Genomic DNA, 25501 nt, shown 5'->3' with positions numbered 1-25501 from the left:
GCTGTTAATTTATCGAATTTATCGAGATTTTACTGTAGTTGACAATTTTTAATCCCAATATATAAACAATGACAGTTTAATTGTGAGACTAAATACAATTATATTTTTTTCTTTTTTAATACCACATACAATAGGGATGGCAATGGGGAGGGTAGGGTAAGGGGATTAAATTACCATCCCCATACCCGACTTCATTCTCCATCCCCTTACCCTCCCCAATCCCCGTAATAAGTTACTGGGGATTCCTCGTCCCCGTCCCCACTGGGGATTAGGTCCCCGTACCCGCCCCAATCCCTGTTAACAATATTACTAATTTATTATATAAAAATTTATACAAATAATTATGGATTGTAAAATATGAAGTTAAAATCAAACATCAAAATAAAATAAATTTCTTATTTCAATCAAGGAAAATTAACATGTTGATAAAGATCTTTTATTAAAAGAATCTTCCTTTTTTTGAACATATTTATTAACAAAATTTAAATATTGACAAAAACATGAAGTTTACATAAATATTTATTTATAAATAATATCAAAAATATATATAATAAATTATATATATATATATATATATATATATATATATATATATATATATATATATATATTTCAAATAATTCTTATTGGGTGGGTATGGGGATGGGGATCAAAATATCATCCCCGCCCCGTACCCGATTTCAAAATTCGAATACTGGGGATCTCCATCCCCGTTACCCGATTTCCCCCGAATTTCTCCCCGTTAGGGTCGAATACCCTATGGGTACCCTACCCGATGGGGATTTTTGCCATCCCTAACGTACAACTCTGTATATGATGTCACAAAGTTTGTGTACTAGAATTTTTATATTTGTTTTAGTCAGAAATTAGAGAAGTTTCTGTTTGTAATTTTACTTGTTATCATATATAAAGAAAAAAAAGAGCGTGCATTTGGGTTAAACTCTGATGCCCAGCCCCACATAGTCCTCGTCTTCTTCTGGGGTTTGGTGGACTGGTCAAGCTCAGCGTTTGGAATTGGAATTGGAATGGACATGGAAGCACAGAGGTTTTTATGGGAAGGAGCAATTCCTTTGCAGATTCATCTCCACGAATCCGAAGTCACGACTCTTCCTTCTCCCCCGCCCGCCCTGGTATCTCGTTCTCTTCTCTCCCCTTTATCTTATTTTAATTTTCCGATTGAACCACCATTGATTGATTGATGCTTGTTTCAGATCTTAGCTCCTCGGCTAGGGTACCTACCGTTGTTGGCCTCGCATCTAAAGCCTTACTTCAGCACCGCACTTCCTCCTGGTGTTGACACTATTTGGTTCGACTACAAAGGCTTGCCCTTGAAATGGTTACCCCAATGCCCTTTTTTGTGTCTCATAATTCACACTCCATGGACTCCTTTATTTATTTGCAACTGCTTCTTTCTTGCAGGTATATACCAACAGGAGTTCTTTTTGATCTTCTTTGTGCAGAACCAGAGAGACCTTGGAATTTAACGGTATTTCTCTTTTTATCTGGTTCCTCTTTCTTCCACTTAATCAGTCTGCCTTGGGAGCGTTCATTTTTCATATTGCTAAATTGGTCTAACTGTACAAATTGGTCTAGCGGTGGGATATATGAATTCTAGTGTTAATCCCCTATCCTTCGATACCTAGATGTGTATTTGTATCTGGACATGTGTATCTAATATAGTTCACCTTCTAAGTCTTGTTTGTCAGTTGCAGCTTTCAACTTTGGATTTGATATGATGTTCATTTTAAAACTAACCAGTGTTAGTTGGTCATGGTAAACATGATTATAAAGGGATTGAGCAATATGATTCGGAGATGCTATATTGTTCCACCATATGACACTAATTCACTTCAACAAGAGATTCTGAATTAACAGCCCCGTATGCAATTTTCTACTGCTCAGTTTCATATTTGGGACTACCTATGTTACTAAATTGGTCAATAACTGTACTAATAGGTTTCCTTGGACCCAACTCTGTATTTGTGTCTGGAGAATGTCATGGACCATAAAAATGCTGCACAGCCTTTTAGTGTGGCAGTCATCAGAGATGGTGTTTTTGACGATTTAAATTCCAAAATTGGTTTCATTCTCAATTTAGTATGTGAGGTTTCAAACGCACAAGTTTAATTTTGAAAAGTTTAGCTGATCTTTCTTCTATTGTCTCCTTCCATCTTTCTTTTGCCACACATTTGCAAATTAGAAGTAATTTTTTGAACAATTCTGTAGGTTCATTTTAGAGGATATCCAGGAAACATATTGATCCCTTGTGAAGGTGAAGATAGCATAAAGTGGAACTTTATTAACTCATTGAAAGAGGTGAGGGCATCTTAATTCTATTTTCTAATCTAAATTGACGCAACTTATTATTTCTTCCTATTTTCATTGGACTCGGCTTGTTTTTGCTGCTTAATTTTGCGAGTTGGGGACAATCCCACTGGAAATGTTTGTATTACAATGCAGAAATCCTTTTAATTATGAGTTCTTATAGTATTTAGTTACAACTGCAGGCAGCATATATAATCAATGGAAACTGCAAGAATGTGATGAACATGTCTCAACCTGATCAGGTGGAGCTCTGGCGCTCTGTCTTAAATGGTATACACATTTACTGAAAGAATAAAAATTGATTAGAAACTAAAGCAACTTTCTATGAAGTCCTTAACCTAAATTTAAGTACTCTCAATTGAAGTCATATTGTGCAAAGTAATATTTTATACCAGTAGTTGGGTAAACAGATATTGTCTCAAGGTAAACTGATATTGTCTCATGCCTATATTATGTATTATAGTTCAGACTTCAGAGAGATGTTAAAACATTCACCAGACAACTGTCCTTACTTATTAAATTTTTGTAAGAATAAGTTTCTGTGTTTCACCCTTCCTTTTAACTTTTTGTTCTTTTATTTCCTACTTTTTATTTATTTTTTGAATAATTTTCCTACTTTTTATTTTATTTTAATTTTTTTTTCAAAGATGATTTGTTCTTGAATTTTTGCAAATGTTACTAGTCCAGCTCTGTTGTCTCATATATTTATATGATATCTATGGTTTATTAATTTATTTCTTTTTGGGAAGTATCAGCTCCATGATGAATGCTAAGATTATTCATATATTGTAAGATGAAAACATCTTGTGACTAACCCATCTATAAAACTTTTGTACTCATTATGTCAAGTTATAAAATCTTGCTCTATCTGAAATGGAAACTTAGAAATAATACATTTTCATACTAATCAACTTTTTATATCTTAGTAATTTGAACTAATTGCTTTTGCTGGTAAAGATTTGGTATATAAAGTTTTTGAAAACTGTTTCAATCTTTTGGTTAAGTTCAATATCCTACGTGCGCATTTTGCTTTATGTTAGATTTTGCTCTTGGCGTAATGTCCACATGCACGTACTTGCTGTTTAACCTTTTGATATATTTTTTTTTTTTGGCAAAGGTTTAACCTTTTGATATTAGAAATCAATTATCGTATATTAAATCAGGTTTTAGTTGTTTATTCACCAAATCTAATTCCAAGATGAATAATTGCATTTTCTTTTATTATTAAACTGACAAGCATCAACTTATTTTGTTATTACGTTGGGAAAACACTCCCTTGGTGGATAGTATTAGTTCTACAGTTTCTTGGAATGGACTGTCTGCCAGTCCTTAGCTAATGTTGATAGTCGTTTGACTAACATGACGTTGCATTCAGATTGTTATTTGTAAACATGCTTCCCGGCTAAGTTGGTAACCTAAAAACTTCTCAGATATCTGGAGCCCCTCGTACCCCTTCCCAGTCTTTTGTGTGTGTGTCTATTTATATATATATATATATATATATATATATATATATATATATATATATATAGGATTTTTCTCAGGTGCGGACGTCCGTACCGAATTTTCGGTACGGATTTCCTGTTTTCCTGAACGGTTAAGATGTGAAAATGTGGCCGGAAAGTGGTCGAAAACGGGAAATCCGCACCGTAGCTGGATTGTATATATATATATATATATATATATATATATATCCATATTGCCAGGGGAAGTAGTTACTATCTGATTCCTAATTTAGTTATTTTATTAAAGAGCCTTCTGTGATTTATCACTGTACACATTTTGTTACAGGTAATTTGGAAGCCTACCGACGGGTATCTTCTAAACTTAAGCTTGAAGCCGTTGGGGAAATGAACTCGAGCTCGCCAAGATCCCGATCAAGTATGGGTGAAGTTGATGTTTCTGGGCAGGCGAAGCCAGGTGAGAGCGTAGTTTTAAGTTTGACACCTGAATTGCTTGCTTATGTTCCGAGGTTATCATCATCATTACTGTATCCTCTTCTTCCTGGCAATCATTTATATACATGGCTTCTTTTTCCATTGCTTACTTTAAGCCCACCCAATCTCAGTATCTATGTTCCTTATTTAAAGGTGCTTGCATGAATCAATTCCATAAGTGCCCTGATAAAGGCCTGTCATCAGTTTTGATCCTTCAAACGTAGAATTTTCTCTTTCTGCATTCTGAATATACCCTCTAGGTTATACTTATTTATAATCGTGTTACCTGCAAAATATTAAAAGAACTAATAACATTGTTGTATCATAATTTTGACATTGATTGGCTTTCTTAGGCCGAGTTCCAGTTCGGTTATATGTTTGGAATGTCAGTGAGGACTTTGATGACTTAGAAGATGCACCACCGATTGATAGTTGGGACAAAGTTTCTTACATAAACCGGCCTGTCGAGATACAAGAAGGTAAGACAATTTTATTATTTCTTATATGAAGAACCAACCTTGGGAATAGGTGCATGTGGCTAGTTCAACGTTTTTGTTCTTCATCTTATGATTTTGATCATTCAGTTGTAGTAGGGTGCAATTTTTTCTCATCTTGTCACTTGTCAGAATAGACAAAAGGAAAACCTGTTATGAACTTTCTTGTGGAAAGCCTTGTTGATCTGGATTCTGGAAGAACCCTGTAGTTCTTTCTGCAGTACTCCCCTAACCTGCTTTGTCTTGGAATTGCTTTCCCTCCACACCTTATATTCTTACTTTCTGCAGTTCGGTTATATACCTTGTGATTGTTTGTACCGAGCATGATCTCTGTTAAAAACGTACACTGTTAGAAAATAATATCTGTTGAAATGAAAAAGAACGAAGTCCTAGGCACTCTTTCGTTTTCTATTTTAAGGCTCTACTTGGGATACATGTTCCTGAATTTAAGTGTCAGCAACTATCTTGCATTAACAAGAAGAAAGATCCTGCTTTTATGAATGCTCTCATACGCACAATCATGAGCTTGACTGAGAGCAAATATTTTCTGTAACTGTGTTATGTTTTAAGTGAAATTTGTTCCTCAGAACAAAAGACATGGAGTAATATACGTTGTAATGAATGAACTATTTATATATGTGTGCGTGTTTGTGTTCATAGCTTGATTATATGCTCTTCTACTGTTTTTAGCTGTCTAGTGTGAGCCTCTTCTATAATTTTAGTATACTGTCCATTTCTAATCATATTTAGATGAAAATGAGATTTTTGCTCATTATTTTTTCTATTCTTTAGATAGGATGTGTATCAACTAGCTTTAAGTTTAATGAAATTGATATCACTTGGATTTCGGAGGATGAGATATGAGAACAATGAAAGATAGTTCAATCACAAGCATTCATGATTATCTGCACTTGCACAGACAGAAATCAGATTTCCCTTGTTTTCTTTTAAGCTAGACAAACTGTCGAGCCTTGACCTACTCAGAGACCATTATCTTTCACATAAACCATTACATGGCAGCTGTCAATTTAATTATGAAACTGCGATCACTAAGTCACCAAGTTGATCTTGCACTGCAGGTAGATGCTTCACTTTACATGATGCAGTGAAGAGCCTTCTGCCAGACTATTTTGTGGTCAAATCCTTGGGCACTGCTGAGTCACTGACAGTAGTTGGTGATGACAAGCAAAGAGTTTCATCCGAAGATGCAAGCGATGATAAAAAAGCCGAAGAGGAAGTAGAAACTTCATCTGATGACCATGTAAAGGCTAGTTACGAACATGAAGAGCCCGAAATCAAGCTGGTTCGTATACAAGGTATTGAACCAAAACTGGAGATACCATTTTCTTGGGTGGCAAACAACTTAATGCACCCCGAGTACTTTCTTCATATCTCTCTATATTTGAAAGTACCACAAGTCAATAATACTATGTCATAGGTGGCATTTGTAATCATGTTTTCCATGTTATTGAAAGGCATTTATTGTATAGAATTGTACAGAACGTTAGTTGTCAATGCATAGATTTTCATCATCCACTGGATTTTTGTTTCATCGTTCAGTTCATTTCAGAGCTTTGATAGCTACGGATTTTTTTTTTTCTGTTGGATCTTGCCTTCTGTTTGGGGTTGTCATAATGACCGATTCCTACCCTATTCTGCTGTACTTGTGTTGGTGAGGAATTTAAGAACGTCCTTTTGTATACTTCACCTGCATTAGAGATTTAGTTTACTATGACAGCCTTCGCAAAAAGCGTTAATATCACACAATTTGGTACTGGAACCAAGAAACTCAATTAAAGTGTCTACTATTTTAACGTCAAATGCAACCAACAAATGCAATTAAAGCAAAGCAGAATGTTTACATTATTTTAACGTGATTGTCAACTAATGACAGCATCCAAATGATGAACCGATTAAGTACCAAAAAAGATACTGACCATAATTTATTAAAGGATCGACAAAAAAGAAAAAGAAGAAATAAAACAAAAAATTACAAAACAAAGGAGCGAGTGTATAAACTAGTGTAGTCCAAAAAGGCGCTTACAGGCTTTAAGGATCTTGCCTCCATTATGCCTCTTCCTATTAGATCTTGTTGTTGTCCCCCAATCACCTTCTTCTTCCCCATCATGATGGTCAACGCATGTTACAGACTGGTCATGAATCCTGGAATACCTTTCTGAAACTGTAGAGGAAGATCTTCTCATTGACGATATTACTCCTTTCACTGCAGTTTGAAACCCAGAAGACGAAGAAGAGACTGAGCAGTTCCTTTTCAATACCACATGACTACCATTACCATTACCAAACTTCCTCTCTTGATGCTGCATCTCATCGTCTTCTTGTTTGTTGGAACTGGTGTAGTCGAGCTTGTCCTTGATCTCTAGATTGCTTTCTGACTGTGTTTTGGATCCAAGATCTGAAAAATCCATGGATCTTGAGTTTTGGCAGTGAATGATATTGATCTTGGAATATCCCCCATCCATTTCTGGGCGCTTAACCCTTGAAAGTGAGTGAGTCTGAGTGTGTCAAATAACGGAGCTGAGGACAGGGGGTAGCTAGCTAGCCCTAGTAATGCATTTATATATATAAACATAGAAAGAAATATTACCATTGACTCATTGAGCAATTAGAGGTATAAGTACGTAGAGCTTGAATGTGGAGGCAAGTGCACGGTAATTGTCGTGGGACCTCCTTGTACTTGTCGGAATGCAGAAAGTCCAGGGATGGGTGCGATACATGAAGGTGAGAAGAAATTGAGGCATGTATCTTGTCAATGAGGACATCTTCAACCAGGACGTGCCACTCTGGGTCGCAAATTATTTTCTAATCCCACAATTTTATATTTTTTCTTTCTATCGGTTACAAGAGATACAAATATCTCTGATTCAAAATTAAGTTTAAATTTCTCAGTTAATCAAAAACGTCTTTGCTTAATGTGTTTTACTGATTCTCAAAAATGAAAAACTTATTCAGTTTTACAACAAAATTATTTTACAACATTTTCGGCAGACAACGGCTCGATGGACAAGGGTGAATCTCCAAATCATGCAACGGTTTTTTGCTCTGTGTGATGCAGTTTTTGGCGTAGCGCATAAATCAAAACTCGAATATCAAACTTCATTTACGATCAATATAAATCAATACGTTAAATTAATATTCGGAAAATAATACTACATGCAGAATAACTAAAAGCAAATGTCCACTCACTATGACAGCGGTCTGACAAATTCCTGCTCGAGCTTACTTTACATGTCGTCTTGAACAAAATGATGCTCATGAATAACTAATTCGAGAATTAAAAATAACTTAACGATAATAAAACCGAAACCATATAATGTTAATTCGTTGAAAGCTCGAAATTACATTGGAACGAGCTCAAATTTCACCGGTTACATTGACTCAATATTCGATAACTATAACAACCTAACGAAAAATGATGTCGATCCAACGGTCGGATCATCGTGAATAACACCTCTGAAATCTTGAAACTTCGAACATTCCAATCATTTCTCAAACGTCTACCAATCGTAACAAAATTCATATCCACAAGTTCGTAATGTTAAGCCCTAGCCAACTCACCAAAGTAGGAGACCAAAAAAGCAGAACACGCCCCCACGAGCCGCCATACCAAATTTTGATTAGGAGCAAGAAATTTACACTAACATTTTCATTATCAAATGGGGATCCATTTTTATACCAGAGGCTAAAGTCAATTTGACCTAGAACTACCAAGAAGTTACGGCACCAAGATTCTTCAAGGCTTCGATTCTCGCTGCTCCGATCGATTCGTGTTGTAAGGCTAATACTGGGATGATCAGTGGAACATGGGCTTCAAAACCAGGGTAGTCTCTCGGTCGTCAATCACCAGAAAAACTATATCGAACTGAGTTTCTTAGCATAGCACCAAAAATTCAGGGCTCTAAAGTTCGAATTGTTTCCAAGGATGGCAAGAGGGAAGAAGAGCGATTCGAAAAGTAGTGGTGCAGTGGTCTAGGTCGGCTGAACGACAAAGAACCAGTCATGTCTCTAGTTTAGGGTCCGGTCAACAATGGGGTTGTGTCGAGAGAGAATTGGGAATTAGGGTTTGACTGAAATGGAAACTTCCTGAAATGAAAAGGTGAAAAAAAAATGCTAATTATAGTAGGTTTCCCAAAATATTTGCTTTTCAGATCATAACTTCTTCATACAAACTCTGATTTTTACGTGCTACATGTCCACAAAGTCAGTTTAATATGTTCTACATCTTTTGTTACATCTTTTGTGAATGAAGTTTTCTCAAAAAGTGGATCAAGAAAAAAGTCAAACTTGGAACCCCTAAAAGTTCAAAATGAAAATAACAAGTAAAGATTTTAATCGTTTACCGTCCAAATGACCAGTAAATAGGTAATTCTGGGTATGGGGCGTAACATACCAAATTTGTGCGGGACTGATTATAAAATGTTAACGTGGGTCTTCAAACTCTCGTCCATAGTTGACACATTCTCCTCGCCAGTTAGAACTCCGATACTTGTTTTCTTCCATACCATCTTTCGTTGAACCTACTCGCGTCTGAGATGAAACTGCAGCTGTTGTGCGTGCTACTTGAGTTGCTTCAATCTCCTCGAGCCTAAGATCTCCCTCGATCCGAGTTTGTATTTCTCACTAAATCCTTGTAAAGTCATTCACAAAATGCAATAGCCCCCATACTCAAAGTTGCACCCTTGTGCTTGCGATTGTTCGACGTAAAACCGTTCGTAGAAGGCCTTGAGCCTTTCTCCCATTTTCTGCATCCAACAAACAATGTCGCCCTATCTTTTTTGCGCATTCAATTACAAAAATAATAGAAGATGAATGCCTCCTTAACCCGTCAAAACTCAAGATGGATCTTGGTTTCAAAATGTGAAACCGTGTTCTGGCATTGACTGTTTGGCTCCAGAAAAAAAAAACTTGTAGAATAGTTTTTCATCATTGGTTTAGTGATCCACTGGGCCTGTGGTACCAACATATTGCTAAAAAATAGGAGTGATGAATTTACATGGTTTCTTAATACTTAAGATCTCCTCGATGAATGGTGATCTCCTAATTTTCTTTATCGCAGTTGCATTTCAAACATCTTGTAACATCTTCTCTATCCGAAACACTAGGTTTTATCTCTCACCTTCTTTGTTTTTCTGTGGTCTGCACTTCTTGGGTTGGGTTCTGTGCTTCGACCTGTTGAATTTTCAACTTCTTTTCGAGTTGATCCCTCGACGACCTTCTCCTGCTCATCATTGGCAGAGTCCTCTTCTCTGTCTTGCTCACTTGCTTTAAGCTTTTTATCTTCGTGCCTCCTGGAGTTCTTCTTTCTTCTGTTCATTTTCTACTTTTGTTGCAACATGCTTACATTGTCTAGATTTGTTGGAACATGCTTGCAACTCATGCCTTACTAGATCCATAAATTAGAGTATTTATATTGTCTCAAACCTTATTCATGAAGTAGTTACAGCTTGGCCCGCAATACACTTGTCCTCCAGCTTGGGCCCAATTCACTCGAGCTACGGTTTGTGATGCACATTTCGCTAGTTGACCCAATGACTCGAGGCCATGTGTCCCTCGAACCAAAAGATAGTGGGATTATGTTACTATATAGATAAGGAGGGAGCCCTTCTAATGAGGATCACTAAAATAAGGAATAGTTGAGGGCTTACTAATGAATGGTTTGGGAGACCCAATTTTCGATTACATTATGGCAAATCAACTGTTAGATGTTTATGTATGCATGAGTATATCACTCTTGAAAATATCAAATCAATAGACAAACCAAATTTGTCAAACATGAACCGTTCATGTCCATAACTGATAAATCACGATTATAAATGTTTTAATGATTTTCAATTTAGTTGATATATTGCATAATATCTAAATATTGATTTGCTGAAATATGATCGAAAAGTGAACATAACACAAAAGTCCTCATTTTAGTGATCTTCATTAGAAATGCACCTACCCTAAATAAGGATACAAGTGCTTGAGCCGCAAGTTGTATCTTAGCGGGGCTTCCTTTATTTGGGCTTTCTGTTGAGCTTGGCTGAACATGTAGACTGTAGAGTATCAAATTTCACGGACCCTTTTGCCTTGTGTTTGAGGGTGGGCCTCGTGCCCTATCCTAAAATATATGTCTCCAAGATGCTAATATCATCTCTCTCGAGTCAATTCACATCGGGTCAAACCCAAGTTTCACTGCTGCTTTGTTGGATTGATTCACTCACTCACTCCACTCCACCCGGTTGGTTTGTTGGTTAGGGTTTGTAAGCCCTGGAGGGCAGGTTGTTTGAGCGATGTGGTGAGGGGGATGGCGCTCAAGGCTGCTGAAGCTGCTGAGGCCGCGATTGCATCAATTGGGCGTGGATATGATGTATCCATTGATCTAAGGCTCAAGTACTGCAAAGGGGACTCTCGATTGATTGAAATTGACGACGACGACGACGGGGGTCGCCAGGTTCTTCTTCCAGGTGGAATTACGATCCCCAACGTTTCCAAATCCATCAAATGCGATAAAGGAGAGCGCACGCGTTTCAGGTCCGATGTTCTCTCTTTCCAACAGGTATTCTCATTTTCCCCCCATGACTCTAATGCTAATTAGGCTTTTTTTTTTTCCAGAGGTGTATAATTGATTGTTTGGTGCAGATGTCAGAGCAGTTCAACCAGCAAGTTTCTTCGACCGGAAAAATACCCTCGGGTCTCTTCAATTCTATGTTTGAATTCTCAGGTTGTTGGCAGAAAGATGCAGCCAACACTAAGACCCTTGCTTTCGACGGGGTCTTCATCACGCTCTATACTGTTGCTCTCGAAAAGTCTCAGATGGTACTACGTGATGATGTTAAAAAAGCAGTCCCATCACATTGGGAACCTGCCGCATTAGCAAGGTGAATATATTTAGCTGAATTGTAACATCAGAGTTGGTGTTTATTTCTTGAAGCTTCATTTCTTTAGCCTATGATTCATCGTCTTTTGTTTTCGATCTAATACTGCACTCAAGCTTGTGTCTCTCTTTTTTATGTGTATCTTCATTCTAGGTTTATAGACACATTTGGAACGCATATAGTTGTTGGTGTGAAGATGGGAGGTAAAGATGTCATCTATATGAAGCAGCAGCATTCTTCAACTCTTCAACCAGCTGATATACAGAGAAGATTGAAGGACATGGCAGATAAAAGATTTTTAGATGCCAATGGACAGTACGGCATACCGTCTGAACAAGCTTACAAGAATGACAAGGTTTGTGACTAATTGTTCTGTCGCCTACATTTTACAGTTGAACTTTAAAATGCTATGATCGATCACATATGCCTACAGTCTTCTCTGTTTTATATTGGTGTTCGGACTGCTAAATGTGTATAAGTTTTCCTTTGTTCTTTTTATTTTGAAAAGGCATCCTCTAATTATAGATAGTAAATTTGCTATTCTATACAAAAGTAGTAGTGACTAGTGAGTCTGCTAAAAAGAGTGGGTTGCTAGAGTTTGGAAGATTGAAGGTCAATAATCTTTATTCTAGATGCTATTGGTTTATATACCTTTGCCATTCAACCATGGGTGAAAAAGTATCTTTTATTTTGAAAAAGATAAATTGATCCTCCAGGGGTTCTATTGGAGTCATAGGAGATCACTTGGACTTTTTGTATCTCCAAAAATAAATCCTTTCTATGTTTTCCATTATTGCAATGTCTGTCTCCACCTGTCCTTAGTGATATTAATCCTCTCTACAACAGTGGGTCCAATAATCACTACCCGTCTTTACTTAATTGTTAAATCTTCACAAAGCGTAATATCAGTATTTTTGTTTTTCAATGAAAATCACACAAATGGTACCACCTCTTCTCAGATGAGTAAACTATTATAAGCTCTTCTAGAATCATATATTTGTTGTGGATCTTCTTTGTCATTAGAATGTAGCTTCTGTTCTTGGATGTTCTACCTCATAAGCAAATGGGAAGCAAAGAATGGGGATTATCACTTGAATAGCAACTCAGCAGAGAAATTTCTGTTCCGAATAACAAAGAAAACGGATGATTGTGTATATATACATGTGCATATAATATAGCTGGAGTTCACAAAACAGTTGTTTAGCAGACCTCCGTTTCTGGCATGTAATTCAATGGTTGAAACCGAACGCTCTTTAATTCCCTCTGCAAGAATCACACTTATATAATATCTGCCAAAGCAGTCTGTTTAGCCACGTATTTGCTTTATCTTTTTAACAAATAATCCTTGCTGAGCTGAAGTTAAGTGAAGTCCTTCAGTATGCTTAAAAATAGTGGGGTTTAGGTAAGTGGTCTAGTGCATTTATGATCATCCTTTAAAAATTGCCTGCATTCTAGCATGCTATTCATTTTCATTCTATTTCTCTCCATCCTGTTTCTTTTTAGCATCAGGGTAAGCAGTCTACGTGTAATTTAAACCTAGTTTTTCCATTGGTATGATGGACAAAAGAGTAGAGTTACAATGTTGTGTTGAATTTGATTTAAGTTTTCTTTTCTCTTTTTACTGTGCACCATATGCATTAGTTTGTATAATTTTATAATTACTTGTTTACAAAAGTACCTGGACTAATAATCTGTCTTCCAGTTTGAAATCAGGGAGCAGCGGTTGCGGTTTGCAGATACTAGTCCATCAAGTTCTTATTCACACAAGGAAGTGAGTTGTATGACAAATCATCTTCATTGCCTTGCTTGCTGAATGCATCTTTATCAAATATCCTTCTAACTACTATTGAAAAGTTCAGCGTCTTTTGTCTTTCAGTCACTGAATTATTTTAGTTGCAGGATATTGTAAGCATTCGCAAAAGGAGAGGTGGAAGTGATATTAAGAACCTATCCCATAATGAATGGTTACAAAGTGTTCAACATGAACCTGATGTGATCACAATGTCATTTATGCCAATTACCTCTCTGCTAAATGGAGTCCCAGGGAGTGGATTCTTGAGCCACGCAATAAATCTTTATTTAAGATGTGAGCAAGTTTTCCTCTGTTTGCATCTTTATTTCATTTACTTTTCTATTTACTGCTATTATAATCCTATTATAGATATTTTTGGTCCTATATTTCGTAAGATATTGTTGTCAACTATATAAACTTAAGGGTTTGAACTCGTCCTTTTATGGAAAACTCTGGAATATGGACTAGTTGAAGGAAATGGAGAAAAATAAAAACTGATACAAAAAAGAGCTGTCTGTGATCTGATAGCTGTGCATATGCTGCTTACAATTGGAAAATGATTTTGTTGGTGCTAAACCAGATTCCACCTTCCAAAACCAACTGTACCTTTTCAGTAAATTCTACTTTTACTTTTGAGAGCATGCTTGCTAATTGTCATGATCCATTCATGGAGAAAGGCCTAAGCAATTTATAATTAGTAGAGTTGATCCAGAATAATACAACAGATATAAGTTTTTGGCCTTGCAATAGAATTAAGACAGCAAGATAATTTAGAAATAAACAGAACTAGGAGAATAGCGAAAATTGTTCGGGACCCCTTCTCTATACATTGGTACTTTTGCAGAAGTATTGTAACAAGTTAATTGGTAACCTGAGAGAATCTTATTATCGCTCATATGCTTGCAGATAAACCACCAATTGAAGAGCTCCATCAGTTTTTGGAATTTCAGCTGCCAAGGCAGTGGGCTCCGGTTTTCAGTGACCTTCCTCTTGGTCCACAAAGGAAGCATCAAAGCAATACATCTCTTCAGTTTAGCTTAATGGGGCCCAAGCTTTATGTCAATACTAGTCTGGTAAGGCCTCCCGATGTCTGCTTCCTTAATTAGAGAAAAAAAATTGTGTTGCTTCTGACTGTTATTGTCATAAATGTTTTTGTTCATGGGATAACTTATCATGTTGATGTTTGAAGTTTACGAGTCATATTAAAGGGAAAATATAGACATTCAACCCTTAACCTTGGAAATGTTTTTGTAATGGAAAAAAAAATCTTTGGAAAAGTTTTCTAGTAATACTTGAGACAACCTTCATGACCCTGTTTTCATATTTATGTTCTGTGATTCTGTGAAATGATATGATATCTGTTTGACTGGTCAGTTTTACATTGCCTTAGTTATGCTACAATAATTCCATGCATGAAGTATAAACTATATCATTATAATTATTCAGGTCCTCTTAAAAATCCTGCTTTCAGAAAAAATCATTATTTGCTATGGTTTAATGTCAGGTTGATGTAGGAAAGAGGCCAGTGACTGGTCTGCGGCTGTATCTAGAAGGCAAAAGAAGCAACCGGTTGGCCATCCACTTACAACACCTCTCCTCTCTTCCGAAAATCTTCCAACTCGAAGATGATCCAAATGGAAATTTCCGTCGTGATTCTTATGATCGTAAATACTATGAGAAAGTCCGATGGAAGAACTTCTCTCATGTATGCACTGCTCCTGTGGAGTCGGATGAGGATCTTTCAATAGTAACTGGGGCACAGTTGCAGGTTGAGAATTATGGGATAAAGAATATTCTCTTCTTGAGACTCCGCTTCTCTACCGTTTCCGGAGCTACAATTGTAAAGCATCCCGAATGGGATGGGTCACCAGGGTTGGCCCATAAGTCAGGACTCATATCAACACTAATCAGTCATCACTTTACAGCAGTTCAAAAGCCACCTCCACGACCAGCAGATGTCAACATAAACTCGGCTGTCTACCCCGGGGGTCCTCCAGTTCCCATCCAAGCGCCAAAGCTCAGGAAATTTGTGGATACAGCAGAAATGACAAGGGGGCCACAGGAAACTCCAGGTTATTGGGTTGTATCTGGGGCAAGACTAGTTGTCGAAAAGGGCAGGATATCCCTCCGTGTGAAGTATTCTTTATTGACTGTAATATTACCTGATGAAGAAGAGTTGGAGGAACATTAGCTGATAAGAAAAAGAAAATTAAAATGATATAGTTGTCAAGGACGGGCCGTTATTAGGAATTGATGGGGTTTCGAAGGTTGTTGTATTACTGTATATTTAATTTATCTCTTATGTGATGAAGTGGAGATTTTGTACCTGGACAAGTTCACAGCATGTGGCATAAAGCTTGGGCACATTCGGCTTTTGTGGCATTCTCAGCTGAGCACACCTGGGATGCGAGTGTTCTAGGCTTTGTTATGATGTCTACTCCAGCATGAATTTTCCCGAATAGAAATGTGACTGCTTCCTTCTAGAGATGAAAATGTGATTATGTCGAATGAAAGTCCATTATAATTTAAGATTCTAAATCCATTAGTCCTTTCTCCATATTCATGTTGCAACCTAGCAACCATTCACATCATCACAGGATATTTCTAATAAAAGACAAATAGTCATTGCAGTTAAATTTCTTCATGCAAACATTGTTTCAATCATCCCCTCCACTTTTTCTTCTTTTCGTTCTTTTGATCCATCTATTCCAAATTTTCTCTGATTTCTTGTAAACAAATCTTGATTTGCTACATCGATCTAGTTCCTTCATGGAACGGTGGAGTGGAGTCCCTTCTATAGCTCCAGCATATACAGGGGCTGGGACAAGGATCGAAATTTGTGATCCAAAATGTTTATGGAAGATTTGGTGGCGGATCCACCAGTTCGATGTTTATCGGAAGTGAGATCTACGATATCTGCTTGTTTCTCTGTGGAAGGTTTCGTTTACCGTGTTGTTTCCTAGTTGGGGGGTAAACTGTTAGGTTCATTGCCTTTTATTGGCTCGTTGTTATAATTACTCTACTTGAAGCTAGTTTGTTTTTGAGTCTTATATGTCGGGCCTTGTGGCTATTTGTTGATGCATTATTTTCACTTTCATAGAAAGAAAAACAAAAAATTACTGATATAGCACAAAAAAAAAAAAAAAAAAAAATAGGGGGGTGGATTTCTAAAGAGGGACCATTAAAATGAAAACTTCAGGAAAACTTTCTAACAAACAGTTATGTATTGTTCTATCCAGAACTACAAAGCTCCTCACCTGACTTTCATTTTGTTTAACTAGTACATTACCTATTTAAATATATAAATGATAGTTTCAAACAATGAACAATATATAAAGAACCAATATTATCTACGTACTTCTCGTTTGGGTATTTGTTTCGTTGTAGTTGACGTATATTTCTGTATCGAGGTTTAATATGATACATGCATTATGAGAATGCGGTCCCCAAACCCTAGCCGCTGGAGCTCTACGTTTCTTCAATGGAGGTCGTCATTGGCCTCCCTCCAAAGCCATCTACTGATGGCTCTCCAACGCCAATCTTTTGTGGCGACCACCAAACCTAGTCCCAACATCATCTTTGCTCCTAGTAAAAGTGTATCAAACATTGTGCGTGAGAGGAATTGTTACGTCCCGTATCTCAATTTACCAGTTTACTAGTCATTTGGACGGTAAACAGCAATTACTTTCACTTTTTACTTTGTTTCGATACTTTTAGTGGCCCTAAATGTTGACTTTTTGTTCGGATCAAAATTTGAGAAAATTTTCTTTTGGAAAGTCGTAGAGGACGTTAAACCGAGTTCGTGCATATGTGGTACGTAAAAATCGGAGTTCGTATGCGAAAGTTATGGATGAAATTAGCCAAGTTACTGTTCATGATAAGTTTCTATATAAATGGAAAGTTACTGTGGTAGGTTTCCGTTTCCGTTTCTAGAAACCTACCCACTCGGTAACTCTCTCTCTTTCTCCCCGAGCTCTCTTTCTCCCCGGTTTCGTTTTTCTTGGTTTTTCCGGCATATCTTTCGATTCCGGCCACCTAACGGCGTGCCACCGGTCATTCTAGGACCGCCTCTTCCTCCCGCACACTCCTATAGTGGTGGTTCACAGCGATTTGGCTGGAAAACTGCAGATCGAAGCCAAATATGATCACTGTAGCAGTTTATGTTTTCCGGCCACTTCTTCCAATTCCGGTCATCTCCGACCGCCAAACCAAGTCCAACAGGAGCGCCTCAAGCCATGGAACACCTTCCCTTAAGCTTCTAGCTCTAATTTGCAGTGTAGAGGAAGAATCAAGGAAAAACCCGATCCTAGGGTTTGAAAATTTCTGGAAAAGTTTTCACCGGCCAATCTTGAGCACTTCAAGGTAAAATTGGAATTTGTTGTAGTTGAGAAAAGTGTTGGGCTTGTTGAGTAGTTGTTGGTGCCAAAATTTGGTGGCCATCGGAGGTGGTGGCCAACGGCGCGTGGGCCCCACGCGCCGCCACGGTGGCGCGTGGAGGCGTGTAGGGCAGGTTTTTGGCTTCGGTTTTTAGCTAGTTAAATCCTATATTTGATCTAGAGCTTATATATGTGAATTTGGTGAAGATTGGAGAAGTTTTGAATCGATTTCTAATTTCCGAAGATTTAGGATTTCGATTATCGATTTACGAGAATCCGACCGTTGGATTTCTCTCGAATCTGCCCTAGAACTTGTAAATTAATGAAATGGCGTTAGTGGTAAAGTTTGGGTTGAATCGGAGAAGGAAATGGAGATGTTGACTTAAGAGGATTGATTTTGGAATCGTATTTAATTGCCGAATTGTTATTCACGGAATATAATTGTGTACAAGGCGCTATACCGAGTTACCGCATGATGAAGAAACTCGTATGCGTGGTCGCCTATATAGTAATGTGAGTGGACTTTTGTTTCAAATAATGATGCATGCAATTATTTTCCAGAAATGATGATTGATTTATTAATTAATTTATCATTTTATTTAGCGAGCATAATATTTTGCTTTGGATTATAATTTTGGCATTGTTTTTCCATATGAATTTTGGATACGAATTTATTATGCTCGGATTTGGAGTTATGATTTATTTTCGGGAATATGATTTAATTTTCAGAGATTAATTATGATTTATTTCAATTATGTTTCGGAAATGGATTTTAAGCCTTCGATAGTTTATCTCCGATATATGATTTTAATTGAAATCATGATTTATGTGATTCTCGACGAATTATTTTCCGAGGTGATTTCCGGAATTTAGTAATATATTTTATTCGTCGATTTTGAGATTTCTGCCATATTATCGGACTTGAGGTTTTTGGAAGGATTGTTATATTTATTATTTCTCGCCTATTTGATTATGTTTTCGAGAATATTTTAGCGTGTGGGGCTACGTCATTGGAATATACTTATTTTTCTCGTGAGATATTGGGGAAGCTTTATGGATTTATGGATTTACTGGTTTTCGATTATTTTCTTCACCATACTGGGGTTGTTCTATAGTGTCTCCTCCTCACTTACTCTGTGTTTGTGAGTAGCAGTCGAGGTGATTTATTCTCCTCCTCACGTGAGTGGTAGTCGAGGTTATTAGTTCTCCTCCTCACACAATCTATGTGTGAGTGGCAGTCGAGGGTAGAGCCTAAGGGGCTCCTTTACCCGTATGGTGATATTTCTTCCCCATATCCTATTATTACTTGACTAGCGGGGCTAGTCTGATTTCTCTTAACCAGCGGGGCTGGTATGTTTTTGCTAGATTTTGAGTTTAAAGAAATACGTTTTATAAACGTTGCATGCATCGAGGTTTTATAAGTTTAAATACGTGGGAAAGTATTCAAGTTTGCTTCATTTAAATTATCTTGATTATTTATTTTTGTCCACTCACACTAACGTGTTTTTCAATTACTTTCCCCTGGGCCCTTCGGTTTCAAATGCCCAGTTTGCAGGCTAGACTAGTTGCGGTCGGGCGTACATGGAGTTGAGGCATAGCCAACAGCACAGCTCCCGCGTATCCATTTCACCCATGTTTTCCTTGTTTATCTTTTATATTAGAATTGCTCTGATAACCTGTGGATTAATGTTATTAAGTTGAGAATTGTGTAGTGTGAATTGGAAAATGTTGTGATTTGGGGAGCAGGGTGGCTCCAAGAGAATAAGGATGGATGGTTTAGAAGTGTAAATGTCTTTCTACAGGTTTTGGGTAGTCCATTTTTAGGGGAAGTTCCGCTAAATTTTTGGTAGAATTTTTTCTAAGATGGGCCCCGCAGGGCCACTTCGGATTTCAGGGTGAAATCCGGGGTGGGTCCTGTCAGGAATAGATGGGCTGATCTGAGAACTGCGGTGTGTATCAAGGGCTGATCACTCTTGATTGGCTGCCCAATCTACCTCAGACTCTTGGTGGTAAGTGGCTGAAGGATCAGGGTGGGCTTTTAATTCGATGCTTCTTTGTTTGTCTGCATTTGGAATGGGCTGGTGGCGGTACGAGAGGAAAGAGACCGATGATCAGCTCTGGCCGATTGTGGGATGCAGCGGAGGATCGTTTTTATCCCCAGAACAAGACGACGACGATTTGTTATTCAAGCACCGCAGTGGTCCGTCTCCGATTTGCAGGTGCGGGGATAAATTCTAGCCAGGATGGAGCAACGAGAGTCCTAACTCATCGAATTGGGATGACGGTGCTCACAGAGGCAGGTGTTTGGCTCCAATTTTGCTGCAGCTGGTCAACAGTCTCTTTTCTTGCGCGGGCGTGCCAGCACCGTTCGGGTGCGGTCGTCGGGGGTGTCCCTTGACCTGACTTCTATCAAGCGATTGTAGACGAGGAGAGCACCAACCTCGTCGTGGGATTCTTTGTGCCTCGTGGTGAGGACTTTGCTGAAGTTTCTTCTTGTTCACAAGTCGATACTCAATATTGCAGATTGAGCAGAGCGAAATCACCGGGAAGTATTGAGATCTTGCTAAAGCGTGACTTTAGCTTGGCTGGGTTGCTAGGGCGTTACCCTTGCTTGGCTGGTTCTGTAACCGTTGTGATCGCGGCACTACCGTCGGCTCCCGAGGAGACTAGGACCGAAGCACGTTGACAGAGGGTTTGGTGGCACTGAAAGTCGGCTTCTGAGAAGACTAGGACTAGGAGTGTGATCACCGGTAAGAGAAAGAGAAAGAGAGGAGTATGAAAGTGATTTGTAAAATATGGAAAAGATAGAGAAATGATGAAATGAAAGCAAAGCATGAAGGTGTAGAAACATGGAAGTGATGATGATCTATTAAAGAGATTGTCTTGAAAAATATATCCAAGGAAAAGAAGAAAAGCATCTAGCTTTCTTCATGTGGGTAGGAAACATGAACATGTGAATATTGAGCTGGTTTTAGGTCAGTTTCTGCCCCTTTATTCCTTCAATTATTTCTCCAACAAGACTTCAGAATGAGCCTTCGACTTCTTCATAAAAAATGTTCCACTATGAGTGTAGATCATCCTGACAAATTTTCAGAGCTTTATTCCATGTGGTTGGGCTGAAAATGCTGCTGGACCTCTTACAGGTCCAGTTTTCCAGTTTTGCTTCTGTAGAAAATTGGACTGATTGTTTGAAGGCCTTCCACTCAAAACTAGCTCTGGCACTCTTCATAATAAATGATCCTTGGGCTTTCTAGATTTAATCTGGAAAGTTTTAGCTCATTTAGATTTCATTTGGTTAGTCTGCCGCCCCTCCTTCCTTGTTTAGCTCGGTTTCTCCTAGCCGAAGTAGGAAAATGTGCTAAAGTTGACTTTTCATGCTTCCATAGTAGGCTTTATTTAGCCTCTAAATATATATTTCGAGCTTGTCGACAATATATAGCTTGAGCCACTGACATTGGCTCAATTTCTCCAACACATGCCTTGTCAGGCCAAAATGTTCATTTTGGGTCCAAACAGCAGGTGCCGAAAAATTTTGCTAATCTCTCTAAATGTCCTAGCCCTACTATGAAGGGCAAGAAAAATTTAAGTTTTGTATTTTGTTTAGAACTTAGCCTATTTACTATTTTATAGTGTGTAGGCTCGCTTTTGAATAAGTGAACACTGATTGTCTAATGGGTGGTGCTAGCATACCACGTCCTAAACTTGTCCTAGAGTTGGCAAGGGAAGGTATGTATCCGTGCCATTCTGGCTTGAGATGAATGAATGATTATTTGGATCAAAAAAAAAAAACATACTTCTCATTTGTAAAGTTAAAAGAGAAATTTTATTCACACATATCAATATACTTAATATACACCCCGTAATTTTTTTTGTCAAATATTATCATCAAACTTCCTATAATATCCTCATTTTACATTAAAAAAGATGATATATTTCAACGAGAATGCAAATCTGTGCCAAATCGATAGTCACTTAAGCAGCCTATTTCTTAATCCCAACTAGTCTCTCTCTCATATTGACTCGATGCCCAGCACAGCAAAGCAGATAATGGTTTCTTTATGTGATTGTGAGATGAAATTATAAAGGAACTAGATATAAATCAACCAAATACACCTTCAAGAAATCTGTCTCTCTCCCTCTTGTACTTTGATTTCTCTCTACTTCTTGAGAGGGAGAGAGAACAAAATCTTCCTTGAGTTTGACAAGTCGCATTGCATTTAACAATGTCAATTGCACCACCAACCCAAACCCCAATATTGTAGCTTGGCCATGACTTCGAACACAGCATCATCGTCATTCTCGTAGTCAACTAGCAATTGATGGAGGAGACAATTTTTTTATTTATTAATTCAACATTTAATTGATAAAGCGAATTGCAATTAATCAATTAATCAACGATCTCTAGAGTGATGTTCTGCTCTTGTCGATTTTATATGAAGCTTTGAATTATCAAACTCCACTCCAGTTCAATGTCTTTTTTTTTGTTCGGCTTTCTCAAAGGGTAAAATAGTATTTAACAAAAATTCAAAAAATAGGGGTGTGTAGCTAGTAATTAGCTATGTGTTAATAAAATTACTCAAGTTAAAATCGCTAGTTTTGAATGTTTGAAAGTTTATTCACTAGTGGAAACTGAGTAAGAATAGAAGGTCTTAGAGCAACTCCAACAGCTTCCCTATATTTTGATTTTTCTCTACTTTAGGGAAAAATGAGCATATTTTGCTCCAACAGATTCCCTATAACTATCCCTATTTTAGGGAAAGTGAGGAAAGAGAAAATCAAATTCCCTATATTTACAGCAATCTCTAAAATTTTAAGGAAGAATATGGAGATTTTAGAGATTGCTGTAAAATAGAGAATCTGTTGGAGTTAGAGAAGAAAAAGATGCTAAAGTTTTGACTTTTGCTTCCCTATTATACAGAAATTATAGGGAAGCTGTTGGAGTTGCTTACAGTAGTGAGGTGGTTTATCAACATGTAGAAGTATTAACGTGAAATTTTAGGTTTTGAGTTGTACATTTTCATGAGAAGTTGAGCCGAGTTTTCAATAAAATTTCTCAAAAGTGGACCCCACTGGACATCATGAAATTCCAGAACTAGTGTTTATTGGTTGGATTCTAGAGCTCTACAAAAGCAAATTAATAATTGGATTCATTAGTTGAAACCCTTAAGCCGGCACATGATTCTCGAAAGGGCAATGATAGGGGGCATCAATGAGGTCTATTGCCCTAAGATTTGTGGCCTCAACTCTAGATGTCATGCCATGTTACCTACACACATCACTTATTTGCCAAATCATGGTATGTAATTCTTAAGTAAAAAGATAATCTAATCGTTCCAAAATCTAATGACTCTAAATGATTTAGGCTTTCTTCTGAAAAAAAAAAAAAAATTTATCTTGGTTTTTTTTTTTTTTTCATTACACTCATGCTTAGATTTGAACAACATATATATATATATATATATATATATATATATATATATATATATATATATATATATACTAGTCTTTATTGACACATGCGATGCATGTGTTAAACAATTTTATTCTTATTTTTATTTTTTGGAGGAAAAAAAAGTAGGAAGTTACAACTGTAAGATGTGGGAAGTTATATTTGTAGAAAGTGGGATGAATTTCCTTTTTTTTTTTTTCTGAATTTTTATTTATATTTTGCTATTTACCATAACACCTCTCATATATTAAAAAGGTATTTTAAATTAACCTATAGTCTAAGGATATTTACATAAATTCACACCTTGGGTTCCCTTAATAATAGTATATATATATATATATATATATATATATATATATATATATATTTTTTTTTCAATCAAGAATAAAAAAAAATTCACGTAATTTGATCAATAGATTTGCATAACACATGTATATGAATTCGAAGTTTGTTAGATTTCTACAAATTATGAAAATATAATATGAAAAATTCATAGTATACTTGTTCAATGAATTCATATGAATATATATATATATATATATATATATATATATATATATATATATATATATATATATATATATATATACAGATTTTATCCAGAGCGAGGCATCGCTTTGAAATTTCAGAGCGAGGTTAGGGTTTAGGGACACTTTTGGGTCTCATATTCACATCTCGACCGTTCAGTTTTTAGGTACTAATGTATAGATCATGTATGCAAAATTTCAGCCAAATTGATGATATTTAGGGTATCTAACCCACTTAAACCAGTGGACGAACTGAATCCGTCAAACCTAAACCGTACTAGCTTTAAGGCAGTTATCAATGCCTTAACGACCATCAATTTGGTTGAAATTTTGCAGAGATGATCTATACAGTAGTAGCTAAAAACTGAACGGTCGAGATGTGGAAATGCGACCGAAAAGTGACCCTAAATCCTAACATCGCCCTGAAATTTCAGAGCGAGGCATCGCTCTGGATAGGATCTGTATATATATATATATATATATATATATATATATATATATATATATACAGATCCTATCCAGAGCGGAGCTCCGCTTTGAAATTAACATGTGAAGTTCGAGTTTTGGGTCACTTTTCGGTCGCATATCCACATCTCGACCGTTCAGTTTTTAGGTACTAGTGTATAGATCGTCTCTGCAAATTTTTAGCCAAAATGATGATCGTTAAGGTATCTAACTCGCTTAAACCAATGGACGGACTGAATCTGTCAACCTGAACCGTACTAGCTTTAAGGCAATTATCAATGCCTTAACGATCATCATTTTGGCTGAAAAATTGCAGAGACGATTTATACACTAGTACCTAAAAACTGAACGATCGAGATGTGGATATGCGACCGAAAAGTGACCCAAAACTCGAACTTCACACGTAAATTTTCAAAGCGGAGCTCCGCTCTGGATATATATATATATATATACAGTCCGGCTACGGTGCGGACGGTACGGATTTCCCGTTTTCCCCCACTTTCCGACCACATTTTCACATCTTAACCGTTCAGTTTTTAGGTCATAATGTATAGATCACCTCTACAAAATTTCAGCCAATTTGGTGATCGTTAAGGCATCCAAAACTGCAATTTACCATTATAAATACGAACGGTTCCGGTTCGACAGATTCGGTCCATTCGTGTAAATTGCAGTTTTGGATGCCTTAACGATCACCAAATTGGCTGAAATTTTGCAGAGATGATCTATACATTAGGACCTAAAAACTGAACGGTTAAGATGTAAAAATGTGGTCGGAAAGTGGTCGAAAACAGGAAATCCGTACCGAAATTTCGGTACGGACGTCCGCACCAGAGAAAAATCCTATACATATATATATATATATATATATGTGTGTGTGTGTGTGTGCACGCGCGCGCGCGCGTGTGTCTGTAATATGCCTGAAGGAAATAATTTCTGATTTTTTTTTTTTGACATCCTTCTTTTAGATTCATTGTGGTATGCCAAAGACTTCTTAAGCCCAAGAACTAATCCGCTATGAACCCGCCTAGGAACTAATCCGCTAGGATTCTGTACGACCAACAAGGCAGTCCCTGTCTTGGCCATGTTTATTATCCAACAATTACTTGTTGCAAATCCAGTGTTCAAACGCTGGACGTGGAGGTTCCACATATTGAACGTTTGAGTGAGGTTAAAATAATTTCTAAGATAAAATAAGAAGAAAATACGTAATATTGGCCGGGTCCAAGCCTCATATCAAGGCCCAACACGAACA

At 37.2% G+C, this 25501-nt stretch overlaps 3 protein-coding genes across 3 annotated transcripts; 2 read left to right on the top strand and 1 right to left on the bottom strand.

Moving 5' to 3' along the window:
• Positions 1 to 919: 919 nt before the first annotated feature.
• On the top strand, positions 920 to 6297 carry LOC133745703 (autophagy protein 5). The gene is made up of 8 exons (XM_062173821.1): positions 920 to 1130; positions 1212 to 1336; positions 1420 to 1486; positions 2227 to 2316; positions 2508 to 2595; positions 4117 to 4245; positions 4616 to 4741; positions 5836 to 6297. The coding sequence occupies exons 1-8, from the start codon at positions 1026 to 1028 to the stop codon at positions 6192 to 6194; spliced, it is 1089 nt and encodes a 362-aa protein (XP_062029805.1). The 5' UTR covers positions 920 to 1025; the 3' UTR covers positions 6195 to 6297.
• A 15-nt stretch (positions 6298 to 6312) lies between these two features.
• LOC133745705 (uncharacterized) lies at positions 6313 to 7331 on the bottom strand. Its single transcript, XM_062173823.1, has 2 exons — positions 6801 to 7331; positions 6313 to 6464 (listed from the first exon to the last, which is right to left on the bottom strand). The coding sequence occupies exons 1-2, from the start codon at positions 7237 to 7239 to the stop codon at positions 6313 to 6315; spliced, it is 591 nt and encodes a 196-aa protein (XP_062029807.1). The 5' UTR covers positions 7240 to 7331.
• Positions 7332 to 10861: 3530 nt separating this feature from the next.
• LOC133743946 (MACPF domain-containing protein At4g24290) lies at positions 10862 to 16002 on the top strand. Its single transcript, XM_062172033.1, has 7 exons — positions 10862 to 11318; positions 11402 to 11640; positions 11791 to 11992; positions 13340 to 13408; positions 13537 to 13723; positions 14336 to 14502; positions 14934 to 16002. Exons 1-7 carry the CDS (start codon positions 11067 to 11069, stop codon positions 15618 to 15620), a joined length of 1803 nt encoding a protein of 600 aa, XP_062028017.1. The 5' UTR covers positions 10862 to 11066; the 3' UTR covers positions 15621 to 16002.
• The last annotated feature ends 9499 nt before the right edge of the window (positions 16003 to 25501 follow it).

This window comes from Rosa rugosa, chromosome 4 (genome assembly GCF_958449725.1).
Source record: "Rosa rugosa chromosome 4, drRosRugo1.1, whole genome shotgun sequence".
Taxonomy (NCBI): Eukaryota; Viridiplantae; Streptophyta; class Magnoliopsida; order Rosales; family Rosaceae; genus Rosa; species Rosa rugosa.
The sequence above is the reverse complement of the archived record's forward strand: the minus strand, read 5'-3'. Positions and strand labels throughout refer to the sequence as shown.